This window comes from Canis lupus, chromosome 1, assembly GCF_003254725.2.
Source record: "Canis lupus dingo isolate Sandy chromosome 1, ASM325472v2, whole genome shotgun sequence".
In the NCBI taxonomy this organism is placed as follows: Eukaryota; Metazoa; Chordata; class Mammalia; order Carnivora; family Canidae; genus Canis; species Canis lupus.
Window position 1 is genome coordinate 106743596 of NC_064243.1, and position 17403 is coordinate 106760998.

The following is a 17403-nucleotide window of genomic DNA, read 5'->3' on the forward strand; positions in this document are numbered from 1 at the left end:
CACCACCTGGGACATGCTAGCAATAGACAAGACTTAAACAGAACTGCCAATCAACCACTTTTATAAGACTAGTTCCATCTAGTAACTCTTCCTAGTAACCCCATGAAGGGGAAACGATTATTCTCACTTTAAAGATGAGAAAATTGCAGTATTGAAGGTCAGGGCTGCTGTCAGGGGTGGACATTTCTTGGACTGATGATCTTCAAATGAAAAAGAAGTGTGTCCCGCTGTAACTAAGGGAATGAAATGTTAAAAGAGTTCCAGGTGGAAAGAGGAAAATCTGTGAAAGAGGACCCACACCCCCTACTGGTCGGAGCCTCCCACTGCTGGAGGAGAGAGGAAGGTCAGAGCCGCCGAGGGCCCGAAGGAGCAGGTGGTCTGAGAAGGGGCGGGGCTTCCGTCGTGGGCGGAGCCAAAGCCCTGCGCCCTGCCCCCTTCCGTAGGCGAGTCATTTCCGTCCGCCGAGGAACAGAGAAAGCCGCCGGCGAGTTGTGGGCAGAGCGCCTCGGGCAGGAGTTCCCTGGTCGCAAGTGGGAAGTGAGTCCCGGTCCGGTACGGTGATTGCGGGGCCGAGCTGGGGGCGGGCGCGAGGTTCTTGGCTTTTGCCCTGGAATGTCCCGGTCGGGACTCTCCGCGGGACTGAGCGGGGCGTCGTCGCCCGGGAAACGGCGCGAGCCAGAGGCCGGCGAGGGGGTGGGATTTCCGGAGCCCTAAGCGGAAGAAGGGAGAGTCCTGGTGGAGGGGCGGGGGGAGGCGGGACTTGCTGTAGCAGTTTGAGGGCGTTCTGCCACTCAAACCTGTTTACTTCCCCTTAGGCTGGCTCCTGGGATGGCCGAGGTGGAGACCCAGGGCCGCCTGTGGCTGGAGAGCCCCCCCGGGGGAGCCCCCCCCATCTTCCTGCCCTCGGACGGGCAAGCCCTTGTCCTGGGCCGGGGACCCTTGACCCAGGTTACCGACCGGAAGTGCTCCAGAAACCAAGGTGGGCGGGGCCGTAGCTGTAGGGATTGTGGCTCGCTCTGGAGCGTGAACGTGCTCTGCGGGAATGGTGGGCAGCCGGTGCAGTAAGGGAGCTGCTTGGCCGCCAGGCGAGATTGCGTGGTGTAGCTCGTCCTGCAGTTAGGTGCCCTCGGGGGAGCATAAGAAGAGAACTGCTGTGCCTGGTCTGGAACTAGCCAGACCCCTTAGTGGGGAGACAGTTGTCAGAGGACGATGCTCACAGGAAGGCTTAAGTCAGGTCATGACCCTTGCCAAGGAGAGAGCCGATGCTACGGTGAGAAGTAGCGGTTGCTAAGCAGGGCGAGGTGGTAACGAGCGTAGCCCAGGACCTGCACCCAGTCACACGCCTCATCAAGGAGAAATCAGTTCTGTACAGAAGAATGCCTCCTGCCGCTGGGCGAGGACCGGCGTCACAGGCTATTCTGAGGCCTCTCTCTGACTACTGCATGTAAAGAGAGAGCCGACCCCATTTAGAAATAAAGTGCTTTCCCGTCCCGAATGGCCTGAATGTCCCCATCCTGTGGCCTGAAGCTGGCCAAGCTCCCCAGTAGTGAGGAAGGCCGTCGCACAAGGATGCACATTCTCACTCCACCCTCTCAACCCTCAGTGGAGCTGGTCGCAAACCCCAGGACCAGGACCGTGGCAGTGAAACAGGTACCAGTTGCTCAGCAAGGCGCAGCGAGGCCTGGGGGAGGAATGGCAGCCCAGCAGGGAACAGGCTCATTGGAAAAACCCGGTTTGAGGGAAGGGGACGTGGCCAGCAGAGAAGGTTCGGGGTATTGCCATTTTCAACGCGTATCCATCCACGTTTGAATTGGGTTAAGGCTGGACCACAGTAACTCTTCCACGTCCCTGATTGGTGGTACGCAGTGAGGAGGCGGGGCTTAAGGGTCTGATTGGCAGGTGGGGGAAGGCTGTCCTTCCTCTAATTCGTGGAGGTTCCGGTTGGGGGCCGGAGCCAATCCCGGCTCCTCCTCCTCCTCCTCCTCCTTTTCTCTCTCTGTCTCTCTCTGTCTCTCTCTGCAGCTGGGAATTAACCCCTCAACTGCTGGGACCCAGGAGCTGAGTCCGGGATCAGAAGGTTCTCTGAGGGTGGGGGACACGCTGTACTTGGTCAACGGCCTCCACCCGCTAACCCTGCGCTGGGAAGAGGCCCGCACGCCTGTATCCCAGCAAGACACTCCACCCGGCACCCCTCCCGTGGCTCCCCATGAGGCAGAGGCTGTTGAGCCACAGAAAAAACGCATGCGGAAGTCATCCCCGGGCTGGGAGAATTTCGAGAAGCTGCTAGTATTTACAGCACCGGGGGTGAAGCCTCGGAGCAAGGTGAGAGCCAAGCTGAGGGAGCCACACGGAGTTGGGGCTGAATGATGTGTGCTGTGTGCCCCTGGGCCATTCAACCTCTCTTAGCTGCCACTTTTTTGAGAAGTGGATCTGATGACAAGTTCAGAGGGTGTTGTAAGCCCTGGGGGCATCGATGTATGTCAGCTCCTGCTTGAGCCCCAGAAAGCACAGTAGTGAACACCATCATTTTCACAGGGACCCAGAGACCTGACCTCACAGTTCCCCCCCATCCCCCCCGCCCCCCAGTCCCCTGTAAAGTAATAAACCCAGAAAAGCGCATGGCTCAGTCCTCTACATGTGGTTTGCACCCAACTTCACTCCTGTATTCATTTTCACTGTTATTAGCCTGAAGTGAAGGCCAGGGGAGGTGGGTGAGTATGACGTGAACCCCATTTTAAAGGCTGGCATACCCAGGGGCATAGGAGAAATAGGAGATGGTACAGTGAAGATCTCGGGCTCTGCACTCAGGTGGTAGGGACACATTCTTCCTGTGCCTTCCCCTAAACGTAAGATGTGTAGGCTGTGACTCAGTTTCCCATTTAGTGACGGGCAAGTGGTAATGTCTCTACGTTGCAGAGGTGACGTGATGTAGCCTGTGAGTCGAGATCAGAGGCATAACAGGGTCGCTGTTCCTCTTTTCTTGCTGACATCAGGTGGCTGGCTTTGATTTGGACGGGACCCTCATCACCACACGCTCTGGGAAAGTCTTTCCCACCGGCCCCACCGACTGGAGGTGATAAGAGGCAGACCAAGGGGGTGAGTGAGGCCCCCGTGGGCCCCAGGTCACCTACCTGCTTTCCCACCCACCCTAGGATCTTATACCTGGAGATTCCACGTAAGCTCCGGGAGCTGGATGCCGAAGGCTACAAGGTATGTGTGCTTTTGTGCATGGAGACCAGGCCACAGGGAGGCTGGGGCCCCACTGAGAAGGGCACCAGGTGACATCCATGCTTCCCCCCCCCAGCTGGTGATCTTCACCAACCAGATGGCCATTGGGCGCGGGAAGCTGCCGGCAGAGGAGTTCAAGGCTAAAGTGGAGGCTGTGGTGGAGAAACTGGGCCTCCCCTTTCAGGTATGGCTGCAAGGGAGCTTGAGTCATAGAGGTTGGGGGACAGGGACCCAGACAGAGGCAGGGACAGAGTTAGTGTCACGGTGTCAGACCGTGACAGAGAGGAGGGAACAGAGACCCAGGGAGAAGGCATACGTACCAGGAGGCAGTGGAGGCCCCCCGGCAGGGTTATGCTGGTAGAAACCCATCATAAATGGGTTCTTGGGCATCTGGAGTCCTCTGGGTTGGTGAAGGGGTAGCATCCCTGGCACCCATGCACCCTTGAAGGATTTGGGGAAGGAGCCCAGGAGGGTGTCTGACCTTCACCCACAGGTGCTGGTGGCCACACACGCCGGCTTGTACCGGAAGCCAGTGATCGGCATGTGGGACCATCTGCGGGAACAGGTGAGTGGTGGCCTCCCAGTAGCTCCCTTCTTCCCTCACTCAGCCCAGCCTCCCCCTGCCACAGGTCTCTGCTGTTTGGCCACCTCCTCTCTCCTCTTCTCATCTCATTCCCTGGTCCTTGCCTCCTTTTCCACCAGTCCCAGTCTAGGTACAGGCGGACAGCACTCTTCAACTCTGAAGATCAGGATGGTCCAGGGACACATCAGTTGTCCATGTATTCTCTTGTGTGTGCCTTTGTTCTGAAGCTCAACAGCTTCTTGAGCTGAATTTGTTAGCGTATGAGACAGACCTGCTGGGGCTCACATACCAGCGAGGGTGCAGACTAGAGGTGCACAGACTGGGTGTGAAATGGTGGGAGTGAAGTGAGGTGAGGCAGGGTTTACCTACAGGGGTTAGGTAGGCCTCTCCAAGGTGCCCTTGTAATTATGAAGCTAGTGAGGGAGGGAGCCTCGCAGGGGAACCTAGGAAGAGCTTCCAGGTGGGAGTAACAGCATGTGTAAAGCACATGTAAAGGTCCCGAGGCAGGGCTATGACTAGTGTGTTCAGGGACAGTGAAGAGGCCTGGGTAGCAGGACCTGAATGGATGATGGGGTAAGGGTGGGGCGTAGGGTCAGAGATCGGGCAGGTGTCAGATCGTGAGGCCTTGTGGGTAAGGTAAGGTCTTCCCTTTTACCCAGCCAGGGGGCAAAGGGATGGGGCCCAGGAGGGCTGGGAGGAGAGGAATCTACAGAAGTGGGAACTGACACCCCCCTGGTGGCTGTGTAGGGAACAGACGCAATGGGGATGGAACAGTGAAGGGGGGTAGGAAGTGGCCCAGCAGTGGCAGCGCCACCAGGATATGATGCTGAACTGGGGCAGGAGAGGCCAGACGTGCCACCAGGATATGATGCTGAACTGGGGCAGGAGAGGCCAGACGTCAGGCCCAGCTCAGCATCCTCGCAACCCCCATTAGTATTCTAGGGGAGCAGGCATGGGAGTGGGTGGGTTCCTTACTGCCTGTTGTCACCTGTCCCTCCCTAGGGCAACGAAGGTGTGCCTGTCTCCATCGGGGACAGCATGTTCGTGGGAGGTAAGGACCCAGGGATGGGGAGTGTGTGGATCCCCTCGGCTGGGCCGCTGGTGGACATGGAGCTGTCTTCTGTCCCAGATGCAGCTGGACGACCAGCCAACTGGGCCCCTGGCCGAAAGAAGAAAGACTTCTCTTGTGCAGACCGTCTGGTGAGGCTCCTTTCCCCTGCTGGCCTGGAGCTGTGTCCCCACCTTATCTGATGTCTGTGTCCCCTGTCGTCCCCTCCCCGCCAGTTTGCTCTCAACCTTGGCCTGCCCTTCGCCACACCAGAGGAGTTCTTTCTCAAGTGGCCCGTTGCCAACTTCGTGCTCCCCACCTTTGACCCGGTGAGGCCTTCGGGGTGGGAGTGGGAGTCGGGAGAGGAGGAGAGGGTCTTGCTCATCACTACCACCCCTCCCAGAGAACCGTCTCCCCCTCGGGGCCGCTTTGCCTCCCGGAGTCCAGCTCCCTCTTGAGCCACGACCCTGAAGTGGTTGTCGCCGTGGGATTTCCTGGGGGTGAGACACCTTGACCCCTTGACCTCAGAAGCCCCAGTCCAGCTCTGGGTCCTTGGGCCCCCACTGACCTTGCCCCTGCCTCACAGCTGGCAAGTCCACCTTCCTCCAAGAGCATCTTGTGTCAGCAGGATACGTGCACGTGAACAGGGTGAGACAGGCCCCCCCCCAATGTGCCCAGGCTGAGCGCAGAGTCCCTGATCCTTCCATCTTCTGTGCCCATTCCCTACCCCACCTAGGTTCTCCCTAGGTGTCTGCTTCCCTTGTTTCTCCTGCCCTCTCCCACTCAGGGTCTGTCACCTTGTATCCCCCAGGACACCCTGGGCTCATGGCAGCGCTGCGTGACCACGTGTGAGAATGCTCTAAAGCAGAGGAAACGGGTTGTGATTGACAACACAAACCCAGACCCTCCGACCCGGGCCAGGTACTGGGCTCCCATGGGCAGCCTCTATAGGGTGGGCTCAGCACCCCTTACCAGCCTGGCCCCTTCCTGGCCCCAACAGGTACATTAAGTGTGCCCGAGACGCAGGTGTGCCCTGCCGCTGCTTCCTCTTCAGCACCACCCTGGAGCATGCACGCCACAATAACCGGGTAAGCTGGCCCCTGCCCCTGCCGTCCCGACCGCCTCCAGGCCCCCAATTCCCAGACCTAACCCCAACCCCCACCCCCTGCAGTTCCGAGAGATGACGGGCTCCTCTCACGCCCCCGTGTCCGATGTGGTCATGTATGGCTACAGGTAAACACAGAAGCCTAGTGGGGAGGTGAGGAGGTGGGGGGTGGACCGGACCCCAGCTGGGTCTCACCTTCCCCCATCACCCCTGCTGCCAGAAAGCAGTTCGAGGCCCCGACCCTGGCAGAAGGATTTTCGGCAATCCTGGAAATCCCGTTCCGGCTGAACCTGGAGCCTCGGCTTGAACGGCTCTACTGCCAGTTCTCAGAGGGCTGAGCTGCGCATCCCCACCCCCCCGCCCCCGCCCCCGCCCCTGCCCCTGCCCCTGCCCCCAATAAATTGTTTTTTTTTTTTTTTTAAGCTTGGACAGCATCATGCTGAAAGAAGGGTAGTCTACCCAGTGAGGACAGGCACCCGGGCGAGTCCCCGGGGACGGGGGAGCACAGACCTGCCGGCCTCCCAGGCCTCGGGGCACGGACCCCCAGGGATCTGCGCTGAGCTGCGCACTCGGACCACAGGCCTTTCCCAGGGAGGGTAGTTTAGGCTTCCTCAGAACTGTGGCTGTGGGCACCCTAAACAGAGGGTGGGGAATCCAGAGGGGCAGGGCCCAAAGGGGTGCGGGGTGGGGGCGGGGGCTTTTCCTCACCTGCGGGCTGCCCAGCTGCAGAGCCAGCCAAGGAGCACCCATGATGTGACCCTGAGGACAAGAGCTGGATCCCGAATCTGGTGAGTGAGGAATGGCAGCCCGGACCTGAGCAGTAGGGGGCGCTGCTGAGAGCCCTGCCAGGCCCCAAACCCCCAGCAAGTCCTGGATGGCCTGTGTTTGCTGCCAGCCAAGTGAGGCCTGTTGAATCCCAAAGGATGGAGGAGAGCAGGCCCTGGGCCCAGGAATACAGCCAGCCAGCTCCAGGGAGGCCCAGGAAGATGGGGCCACCATCCGCTGCGTGGGCCAGTCAGCTGGGGACACACCTGCCCCTGAAGGCACAAGCAGCTCTGTGAAGAGTGTCCTTCCTTCTAGCTCAGGTGACCTCACGAAAGGTGGCCTCCCCCAGAAATCTGATGGAAATTCATACTCCTGGGTCCCATCAAGCTGAGGGACTCTAGCCTAGGGCAGGGGGCCTTAGGCCATCAGCCTTCTGGGAACCCATGGCGCTCGGCTCCACTGGCATCTCCCCTGCCAAGGCATCTGGACACGGAGCCTAGTGGCCAACGGGCTTTTAAAAGACTTTATTGGGGAAACGTACAGGGGTGGGGACCGTCCGCGGAGACCTCTCCGGACGCTGTCCTCCATCTCGCTGGGCAGTAGCCATCCCCAGGGGCCCCTGCTCAGAAGCATCTGACCTGGGGGCAGGAGGAGAGTGGGAGGGCCTGGACAGGGCCTCCCAGCACCCCATGGGCCCTCCAATCCCAGCCTGGAAACCACAGCTTCATCACCTCCTGGGGGAGAGAGGGCTATACTTGCCCAGGAGACCCTGGGGACCACAAGGCACAGATACGCCTCTCTGCTTGGAACTCCACGCCAGGGTCACATGATCATATCCCAAACCCGGACACCACTGAGGGTCCTTCCTGCGCTCGAGCCGGGTGCTACTCACCAGTTTTGGCGGGGGCCTCGTCTGTGACTCCTGGAGGGGCCCAGCCTGGGGGTGGCCACTACCCCCCCATCTGTGGGGGAGGAAAGTGGGGAGGGGCATCAGTGGTAGGGGTGGGGGTGAGGAGGGGTAGCTGGGCAGGGGATTGGGGGGAGAGCTCGCCACCTCACCCCGCGCTGCTGCTGCTCCTGCTCCAGGTTCCGCTGCAGGACCTGCTGCTGGTTGGCGATGACACGCCGGATGCCGTTGACGAAGTTGCTCTGGTCATGGGGGATGAGGCCGATGAAGATCTTCTTCTCTGACGAGTACAGGAGCATGAGCACGCGCACCTCGCACGATGCCTTGTAGGAAAAGTGCACGCAGCCGGCCTGGTGGGCGCAGAGCAGGCGGGTCATGGTCGGACCACTCCACCCCCCACCCCCCAACAGCCTCAGGGGCTCAAGCACAGGCCAGTGCTCCTGAGACCTGAAGCACACGGCACACCAATGCATCCTGAAAGCCGTCCTCATACCCCTAGTGTCACTCCTGCTCGGGGACAAGGGGACAGAAACCAACAACAGCCCAGGGACCAATGGGCTCTGCACGGAAGGACTGAGGAGCTGGCAGCACCACAGCCAAGCTCCCCACTAGCGGACAGGCGGGCGCGCAGAGCTGCTCCACAGCACCTGGTGGCTGTGACCCACAGAGGCCACGCGAGATGCACAGGCCGATCAGGCCCCAGGAAGCCCAGCACTAAGATCCCCCACGTGCAGCCCTGGAGCAGCTGAAGTGCCGACCGTGAGCCCCCCAGTGGCAGGGACCCTGCTGTCGTGTCTCCCCCGCCCTGAGACATGGCTGAAGTAGCAGCAGTGATGCCTGCTCGAAGGAAGAGGCCCAAGGGCCAGGGCTGTTTTACTGGACAACCTCCCCCCAAAAGACTCTCCACAGCCCAGGTCACCACCCCCCTACAGGTGGGCAAACTGAGGCTCAGAGCTGGAGGACTCACAGCAAGCCCCTGGAACCAGAAGGGCCAAGCCCTCCCTCTGCGTTACCTTGGGGGACCATGGTGGCAGGTGCCCGGAGGGAAGCCCTTCCAAAGCGCGCCCGCCCCGCACACCTACCTGAGCGGCCGCAGCACACAGGGAGCAGGGCCTCTGCAGGCTCCCCTGAGGAACTCTGCTGCTCAATTTTTTTTTTTTTAATGCAAAAGAAACACGTGGGCTTCCCCTCAGCGCACTGTCGCAGGGCTGCAGGACAGACGCTGGCCCGGTGCAGCAACGCCCACAGAGTGCCCGGACAGTGGTGCTTCATGAGCACCAGAGCACAACACGCCTCGCCTCAAAGATGGAGAAACTGAGGCCAGTGCTCTGAGGGCTGGGGCTGGAAACAGGTGGCCCTCCCTGCCTGGCAAGGTGCCTCCAGGAGCCTTGGGTTTTCCTCTAGAAATTGGGCATGGACAGTGGCTCCTTGTCCCCAGGGAGAGCAGGAGGAAGGCCCTGGGGGCACCGGATCCTCGCTCCGTAGTACCAGCTCCTTGACACTGAGTCAATCCTGGAGGCCTGCACCAGGCGGGGTGCACATCTCAGCCTCAGACACTACCTCTGGGCCTCAGTTTCCCCATCTGTAAAATGGGGTCAGGACAGCACAGAGCCTCAGGGAGTCATGTGGCCTGAGAGGCAGCACGTGTCCAAACACAAGGCCAACCTGCTGTCACTGGGGGGCCACCCCTGCACACTCCCCCAAGCTGGTCTGGAGGAACGGTCACAGGCTCTCATCTCCCAGTTCTTAAACCCAAAAGGGAACCGGCCCTGTGCGCCCCAGCCGGGCCCTCCTCGTCAGCCCCTTGCCCCACTCACAAAGCCATTGTCCATGATCCGGCACAGGCTCTTCAGCGTCTCCAGGTCCTTGGTGAAGTGGAACTGGACCAGGCGCGAGTTCCGAAACAGTGGTACCAGGGTGGTCTGCAGGGAAGGCGGTATGGCTCCATGACAAAGGAACCCTGAGTGAGCCACAGCCACACTGTCCTGCCTCTGCACGGTCCCCACATGGCAGCTGCCACTGCCTCCATAGGCCTCACCCCGACGGACCACCTTGGACGGTTCCCGAGTGTGACCCCCTCATCAAGCCGGTCTCCACCCCTGCCTGCCTGCACTTGTTGGATGACCAGCCACTGGGCCCTTGCACATGCTCTCTAGAAGATTCTCTAGCTTTTCTTTAGGGAAAGCACTGTGGCCCCAAGGCCTACACCAGCTATCTCACAGGTGGGGCAGGCCCAGGGCCTCCCTTCACTCTCACCAGCAGCTGCTGTGGGATGAGCTGCATGTACAGCTTCCTTGGCCACTGCTCAGTCCTCCTGCGGGGCATGAGGGGACCAGGGTCAGGAAGCCGGGCCTCGACAAGACCCTGCCTTGGCCCCCAGCCCGACACTCACAGGATCTCCCCTTGGTTCACGTAGACATGTGATGGCAGCCACCTCTTGGACCGACTGTTGGGCTCAGGCCTGGGCTTTTGGGGAGAGGAAGAAAGTGACATCAGCAGTGGGAGGTGCCCCAGTCAGCAAGGATGCACTGGTCTTATGGGCACCCAGGTACCCCCCAGGACTCACCTCTTGCCACTCCATGACTCCACTCCACGCTAGGAACTTGTTGTTGACGATCTGCACCGGGCCCGCGACACCACCAGGGCCCACTGCCTGTGGGAGCAAAAGCAGGGGACCAGTGCCCAGGAGCGCTCCAGGGGAGGCTTCTGGGAAACCTCAGAGCTGACCCCAGGACCCTCACCCCCAGCTTCCTCTCCAGATCTTCAGCCTCCAGTCTGTCTGTCCACAGTCCCAGAGGACTCCCCCGCCTCCCATGCTGGCCCTGTCCTTCACCTGCTCGAGACCTCCCATGGCTCCCAAAGGCCCTGAAAACAAGTCTCAGATGCTCAACCTGGGGTACCAAGCCCAAAGGGTCTGCCTCTAAGACTGAACATCCCCATAGTTCACTGCACCCAACAGAGACACACTGCTGGGAAGGAGGACAATATTCATAAATTCATAAGTAACTTACAAGGGGTGAGCCACAACACGGCCCCCCTCCAGAGCCTTCCAGCCAGCCACACAGCGTTCCCCACAAGCCTTCGTGCCTGTCTATCCACGTCCCTGCTCTGCTCCCACATGGGTGTCCCTCCTGTCAGCGACCACGGTCATCCCCACCGCCCCCCTTGCTCTTCAAGGCCTCATTGACCTGTCCACTGCCTGGGACCCGAGGGCTGGCCTGGGCTCCACCAGCACCAACCTGTTTGCGCGTGGTGATAACCTGCCGGATGGCATTGACGAAGCCGCTCTGGTCATAAGGGATGAGGCCCATGAAGATCTTTTTCTTGGACGAGTACAGGAGCATGAGTACGCGCACCTCGCAGGGGGAGATGTGGGGAAAGAGCATACACCCCGCCTGGGAGGGGCGGGGAGCAGGAAGGCAGTGAGGCACCCTGGGGCACTGCCGCCCACCACTCCAAGCTAACCTGAGGCTGCTCTGTCCTCAAAGTCAACACCAAAGAGAAGCCGGAGACCAAAACATGTTGCAAGAGGAGGTGACTGGGCATCTCCATGTCTCCCCTCCTGGGCAATCTGTGGTCAGGGGCCCGGGCCCCACCCTACAGGTGCAAGGAGCCTGAGAGGGATGCATCTCCCACCCCTGTCCCCCTCTCAATGCCAGCCCCGTCTCTTAGAGCAGGACCCGCCTGCTAACCAGGCCAGAACGTCCTCCAGGGAGGCCCTGGGCACAGACCCAGCTCTGCTTCCTCCTAGCTGGGAGCTCAGACACAAATCCCCTATTCCCGGACCTCAGTTTTCCCGTCTGTAAAATGGTTTCACAGGAGCCTCCAGAGACAACACCACATAAATATTTGTTATTTGAGATGCTAGTGCCTCCTCAGTGGGACATGGGAAGAGCTAGGAGTCTGACAGACCAGACTCCTCCCTCGGGGCTGTCAGAACAAAGGGGCGTACGCTTTGGAGAATACCCCACGCTGCCTGCCTGACATCTCTTGTTGCTCAGGGAACTTGCCCCGACCTTCCTGGACCCCCACACAGCTGGTCTCCCCAGGAGCAGAACATGCCAGGTGGCACAAGAAGTGCGCTGACCTGTCATTCTTATGGCCTGAAGGCCCCATTAGCCAGGCAGATAGCAGGTCCCCCGCAGAATGGTGCTGAGTTAAGGGGTGACCAGTCAGGCAAGAGACCCTGCACCAATCGACCCCTGGTCTGGACAGACCCTGAGGAAACAGGATCTGCATGGACATGGGGGATCATGGCCCACCCAGCACCTGGAGATAGGGATGGGGAAGGTGCTGGGACCAGAGACTGGAGGGGACCCCGGAACTGAGTCCTAGGGTGTCCTGGGCAGATAACCTACTAGCATCTATCTCCTTCCACAACCAGACCCCGGGAGAGGGGGTCACTGGCCGATACCAGGGCCTCCATGAGAGGAGGCCCAGACCAGGGAGGGGTGGGGTGGGTGGGTACAGAGACCACCCTGGGATTCAGTCCCTACGTGCCCTGCACCACAGCCTCACCAGCTCATGTCTACAGGGTGTCTGCCTCACTTTCCACAGGCTGACTTCTCGTAGCCTAAGGAGGGAGTCCCACCATGAAGCCCCATTTGCCAGACGAAACAGCCCCAGCACAGAGGACACCCCCATCCCGACTCACCTCCTCCCCCAGCCACCTTCCATTAGCAGGTCCCTGACAGTGCTGGGCCCCCACAGGGTCCTGGGAGAGCCAGCCCTGGACCTCCACTCCCTCACTTCCCTGTCCGCTCCCCGCCCAGCCAAGCTACAGGAGCCCGAGGCAGGTGCTCTGCTCTGACACCCTCATTTACAGACAGAGACTGAGACGCCACCAAGAGGACACCCCTGGACCCCTCAGGAGGGATGTCCTGGGACCCTGCCTGGGGTGGTCCCTGCAGAGCCCTGCCTCCTGCTGTCCTCTGTCACCAAGGCACTCAGGAGTCCTTGTCCTCACCACCACCCACCCCGGGACCCACTCTACTCACGAAGCCGTTGCCCATCACGCGGCAGAGCCCCTTGAGAGAGTCGCAGTCTCTGTTGGTGAAGTGGAATTGTGCCAGCTGGGAGTTGCGGAACAGGGGGCCCAGGGTGGTCTGGTGGCAACACAGGAACCTCTGGGTTACTCTGGGGCTGCGGGGTCTCTGGGGAGCGGGCTGGGGGGCTTGGGGGGAGAGGCTGGAGGAGGGTTTTACCAGCAGCTGCTGCGGGATGAGCTGCATGATCAGCTTCTGGGGCCACTGGTCCGTCTCCCTGCGGGGAGTGGGGGCAGAGGGTCAAGGGAGGCCCCCCTGCCATCCACCCCCCTGCCTGCCCATCACTACTCACAGGTTCTCGCCCTGATTCACGTAGGCCTGGCAGGGGAGGGCTCGCTTCAGCTTTGCAGTAGAGTCGGAGTAGGGTCTGCGCTTCTGTCATGGGGGGGAGGGGGAGGGGTCACTGGACACAACCTAGATGCCTCAGCGTGCCCCACCCACAGGGGCAACCGGGACCCTTGAGGCCATCCCCCAGCCCCCTCGGGGACTCACAAGGGGACCTGGCACAGCTCACCTCCTGCCACTCGAGGACGCCACTCCAGGCCAGCAGCTTGTTGCTGAGCCGGTGCTCACCTACGGCCAGGCCCCCGAGGGCGAGCCCAGGAGAGGAGGGCCCGATGGGACCCAAGGCGCCGAAGACCCGAGCACCTTGCTGCAGCAGAGGAGAGCAGAGAAACTGAGGCTGAGGGACCCACAAGGACAGGCTGTCCCCCCACGTCTGTGGATTTGGATTCACACCCAAATCCCCCCTCGGAAACTCCCAGGGTCACATCCAAACCCTGTGCCAGGGGTCAGGACCCCAAGCGACTGACCTCCACATCCTCTTCCTGCCACAACTCCAGAACCAGGGCCCCCACCATCCCACTTGTCACCTCAACACTGATCTGTTTCCCCTTCCAGACTTTGCTCCAGCTGTGTTCTCTGCTTACAATGTCATCCCACCTGCTTCAGAAGATGCCGTCCACTCACTCACACCCCCAGCCCAATCAACTCTTGGTCCCTCTGTCCTGACTCAACTCACAAACCAGGTCTCTAGGTCCAGGGCCTCCTTGAAGCACCCCCACTCCAATGCACAGGCCAGCCTGGACACACTGGTTTGCCCCAACCCACCCTTGCTCAAAATTCTTCCAAAGCTCCCCATGGCCCTCCAGAAGTCTGGACTCTCCCCTCTAGTTCCTGCCAGCCCTTCCAGGCAGTCACAGACCCTCCTGCCCTCTAGTTTGACCCCAGGGGGATGGAGGAGGTAAAGCGAAGCACAGAACAGAACCATCCAGGGAGGCCAGGAGACCTTCAGAACAGAGAGTGTAACAACACCTGGAGGGGTCTCAAACACAACATCTTGAGAGCATCTGAGGAACACAGGGAGAACGTTCCAGCAATAAAGCCAAGGAAAGCTACACATTCTACTCTTCACAGGGCACTCTCCCAGGTATCTTTTTTCTAAACCAAAAACATCTCAAGGCAAACAAGGGAAGGCTTTGGAATAGGCCGGCAGCAAGAAACCCCTGCAAACCTACTTGTAAATGCCTCGGAGCAGCAAGAGAAATCGTAACGGTTGTTACTTTTCATCTGACTACTAACAGGTACTCTGCATTTCCTACAAAGCACACAAATGTCTTTTGTCCCAGGACAACAGACAAGAAAAGTTGTATCTTACCGGGACTTAAGAGGCAAGCAAAACAAAAACAAAAACCCAAACCTGCATGTCCTTCAACTGGGCGGCTGATTCTGGAATTTGGGCAAAAGTATCAGATTAGGGAGAAAACCAGAGAGCATCTTGGTGTAAGAACAGGTTGGCGAGCGTTCAGTGCTAGACCACATCTGAGATGCAGAACAGGGGCGTTGGGGCCCTCGCTTTGAAGGTGCCACAAGTGGGGCGCAGAGCATCTGAGCATCAGGACTTAGAGCACACAGCCTTTGGAAATCCAGGTGAATGCATTTAAGGACCCAGGCAGCGTAAGCTGCAGGAGCACGTGCCTAAAGTCCGCTTTGTCTGGAGGGCAAACTGCTCATGCAGGCTTTGAAAAATGTTTAGGTCTAGAATGTAAAGACCAGGAACAGTTACCTAGAAGCCTGGGTCCACCTGCAGTAACAATGTGGCCCACACACCCAAGTGGAGGACCACCTTAAGGACTAGGCTTCCGTGCAATCCTAGAGGAAATCTCCCATCTGGGCAAGTGTGTGCAAAATTTGGCTGTGCCTCCGACATGTGAATTGTTGTTTACTAGGAAGCCTATTTCGAACTTGGGAAGAGAACCAAAACCCTAGGATGCCCGTTGAAGGACCCAGAAAACGCTCTTGAGCAACTAGGTGTGATTGCTGCTGAACTAAGAGGATGAGGCAGTTGGGCGAAGGGGTATGTTTAAGTTTCGGGGAAGGTTCAGAGCCTTGGTATCTCAGGTTTAAGATCCCACGAAGCCGGCTTTAAGACTCGCGCGGGGCTGCCACAGCTCCATGCCTTGCACAACGTCGGGGTCAGTTCATGAAAGAGGCGAACTGAGAGCCAGCCTAGGGCGAAAGGCACACCCGGGCAAGCGTGAAACGTCAGGATGTGCAGTTTTACTATTCCAGGTACACCTTAAGATTCTTGAGAAGTACGTGTGTATTTGGGGTCTGGGGAGGCGCGTGTAGTTAATAATAAACCTGCGAAGCTAGATGTTTATGTTTGGGCTTGCTGCACTCCGTAAGGGCATCCCACATCTGGGCGGGCGTGCAAATCCCGGGCGCACACGCCACGGGCGCCGTGCAGACGCGCGCGGGCCCGGAGAACACCCCGGGTGCAACACCTTGGGCACGCGAGCGCAGGACGCGCGGGCCCCTCTCGCCGAGGCCCCCTCCCCCATTTCCAGGTTTCCTGCCCGAAGAGAGACCAACTTTCCAATTGGAAAAACAAGCGTGAACGCCGCCCGCCCCCCACCCCGCGTTTAAATCGGGACGCGGAGTCAGCAGTAATTTGAGCCATCCCCGCCCCCGTACCCCACCCCCGCCACCCCAGCCCAAACGCGCAACAAAGAGGAGAGCCCGGCGCGTACCACCCGGGGGGTTCTACGGGGGAACCCGGCCCCAGGCGGGACCACCCCTAGGGCCACCCGGAGACCCGAGAGAGGAGGGGGCCGCGGACAAAGACCCAAGCCCGGGGGAGGGGCCGGCGGGGGCGGGGCCGTGGAAGGCTCTGGAAAAAAGGCGGGGGGCTCACCATGGGAGGGGCCGAGCGGGCCCGGATCCGCGGCGGCTGCGGGCCGCGGGGGCTGGCGGGCCAGGAGCGCGAGCGGGCGGCGCGCACCGTGAGGGGCCGCGGGGGGCGGCCGCGACCCCCGAGGGGGCCCCCAGCGCCGGAGCGGTGCGGAGCGCGGCGCGGACGGACCATAGCGGGAGCGGACCCAGCGGGCTGGGGGTTGCCACGGGCCGCACGGGGGGCTGCGGGCTCCACCGACTGAGGGGCGCGGGCGCGCGGCTTCGGGGGAGACGGGCTGGACTGTACCAAGCGCGGGGGACGCGCCACAGGAGAGGGGTCGCCGCGGCCAAACCACTGCGGCGAGCGGGGGAGCGAGGCGCGTACCAAGAGCGTCCGCGAGGGGGCGTGGCCGGGCCGTACCAAAATAGAGCTGGGGGGCCTCGGGAAACGGAGAGGGTGTGTGGGGCGGGGAACACGGCCATTGGAAGAGGCTCTGGGCGGCTCGGGCTACAGGGGAGGAACTGAGAAGACGTGAGAGCCACGCTTCAGGGGGGGTGTGGCGGGAGAGGCCACCCGGACGGTGTAGAGGTGGGGGTTGGTGAACGTAGAAGACGATACCAAGTTGGCTACGGGCTGGGGGATAGGTTTCCAAGAGACCCTATCCCGAGTCCCGGACCCGCGGAACCGGGAGACTACACCAAGAGACCTCGGGAAGAGGAGGAGTAAGGATTAGTGAGCCTGGGGGCAAAGGAACCTACCTAAAAGTTTGGGGATACGGACTGTACCCTGTATCAGGGTAGGACTTAATATTTGAAGGCAGTGACGTGGCTAGCTGGGCCGGAGACCACAAATCCCAGCGGCCCCCGCGCGCCCTGGGCGGTGCCAGGAGTCCCAGGGGCGGCCGCCAGTCACTGCTGCGTGCCCATTGGCCCCCGCGCCCTGGGCTCCGCCCACCGCCCTAGGTACCTCTTGGGGCTTCTAGCCGCTCTGCTTCTCGGGGCTGTTCATTGATTCACTCCTTCGCTCGACTCTTGCACGACTGCGTATTCACTTACTAGGAGTTGTGTAACATTCTTTGCTTAAATTTGCCTGTCCTTGAACTTTGGACAATAGGTAGCTGTAAAGTGGTTATGAGGATTCAATGAGTTAAAGTAGTCGGATCAGTACTCAGCATGGTAACGACTTAGACGTCAACTTTTCTTAAAAAAGAAAAAAGTCATTGTGATGAACACGGGGTGATTAAAATAAAAACTGTTAAAAATCATTATCAGTACTACTATTTATAGTTTGCGTGGGCAGCAAGTGTAATGTGATGACCGAAACAGACCAGGTCTCTCATAGAGCCCAAGGTCCACTGGACAGGACAAATAATCACAGTTTGTGATAAATGTTATAAAAAGCGCAGATGCAACCCTGGGAAACAGAGTTGCAGAAGCGGGGGAGGGGAAGAGGTGACTGGGTGAGGAATACTAAGGAGGGCACTTGATGGGATGAGCACTGGGTGTTATACATTGGCAAATTGCATTTAAATAAAATATTTAAAAATT

General features: G+C 59.8%; 2 protein-coding genes across 7 annotated transcripts; one reads left to right on the forward strand and one right to left on the reverse strand.

Annotated features, from left to right (window-relative positions):
* Positions 1-424: 424 nt before the first annotated feature.
* LOC112645122 (polynucleotide kinase 3'-phosphatase) lies at positions 425-11496 on the forward strand. Of its 4 annotated transcripts, none has more exons than XM_025424195.3 (19): positions 425-537; positions 816-979; positions 1604-1650; positions 2023-2322; positions 2994-3073; positions 3153-3210; positions 3305-3412; positions 3722-3793; positions 4814-4862; positions 4941-5011; positions 5096-5188; positions 5263-5359; positions 5446-5507; positions 5671-5780; positions 5860-5947; positions 6031-6092; positions 6185-6752; positions 6887-7049; positions 7816-11496. In XM_025424195.3, the coding sequence occupies exons 2-17, from the start codon at positions 829-831 to the stop codon at positions 6300-6302; spliced, it is 1566 nt and encodes a 521-aa protein (XP_025279980.1). In that variant the 5' UTR covers positions 425-537; positions 816-828; the 3' UTR covers positions 6303-6752; positions 6887-7049; positions 7816-11496. The 4 variants fall into 4 exon arrangements, with proteins under 4 accessions (XP_025279980.1, XP_025279981.1, XP_048964836.1 ...); XM_025424196.3 differs by having other exon boundaries at positions 429-552; XM_049108879.1 differs by having other exon boundaries at positions 444-537; positions 6388-6752; positions 6860-7049.
* On the reverse strand, positions 7239-16222 carry PTOV1 (PTOV1 extended AT-hook containing adaptor protein). 3 transcript variants are annotated; one of them, XM_035711375.2, is made up of 14 exons: positions 15878-16222; positions 13196-13333; positions 12974-13056; positions 12841-12898; positions 12634-12741; positions 11102-11233; positions 10876-10959; positions 10203-10289; positions 10029-10102; positions 9893-9950; positions 9454-9558; positions 7789-7986; positions 7622-7691; positions 7239-7367 (listed from the first exon to the last, which is right to left on the reverse strand). In XM_035711375.2, exons 1-13 carry the CDS (start codon positions 16046-16048, stop codon positions 7680-7682), a joined length of 1308 nt encoding a protein of 435 aa, XP_035567268.2. In that variant the 5' UTR covers positions 16049-16222; the 3' UTR covers positions 7239-7367; positions 7622-7679. The 3 variants fall into 3 exon arrangements, with proteins under 3 accessions (XP_035567268.2, XP_035567270.2, XP_025279984.1); XM_035711377.2 differs by having other exon boundaries at positions 7239-7463; XM_025424199.3 differs by lacking the exon at positions 11102-11233 and having other exon boundaries at positions 10876-11031; positions 15878-16217.
* Between the last annotated feature and the right edge of the window lie 1181 nt (positions 16223-17403).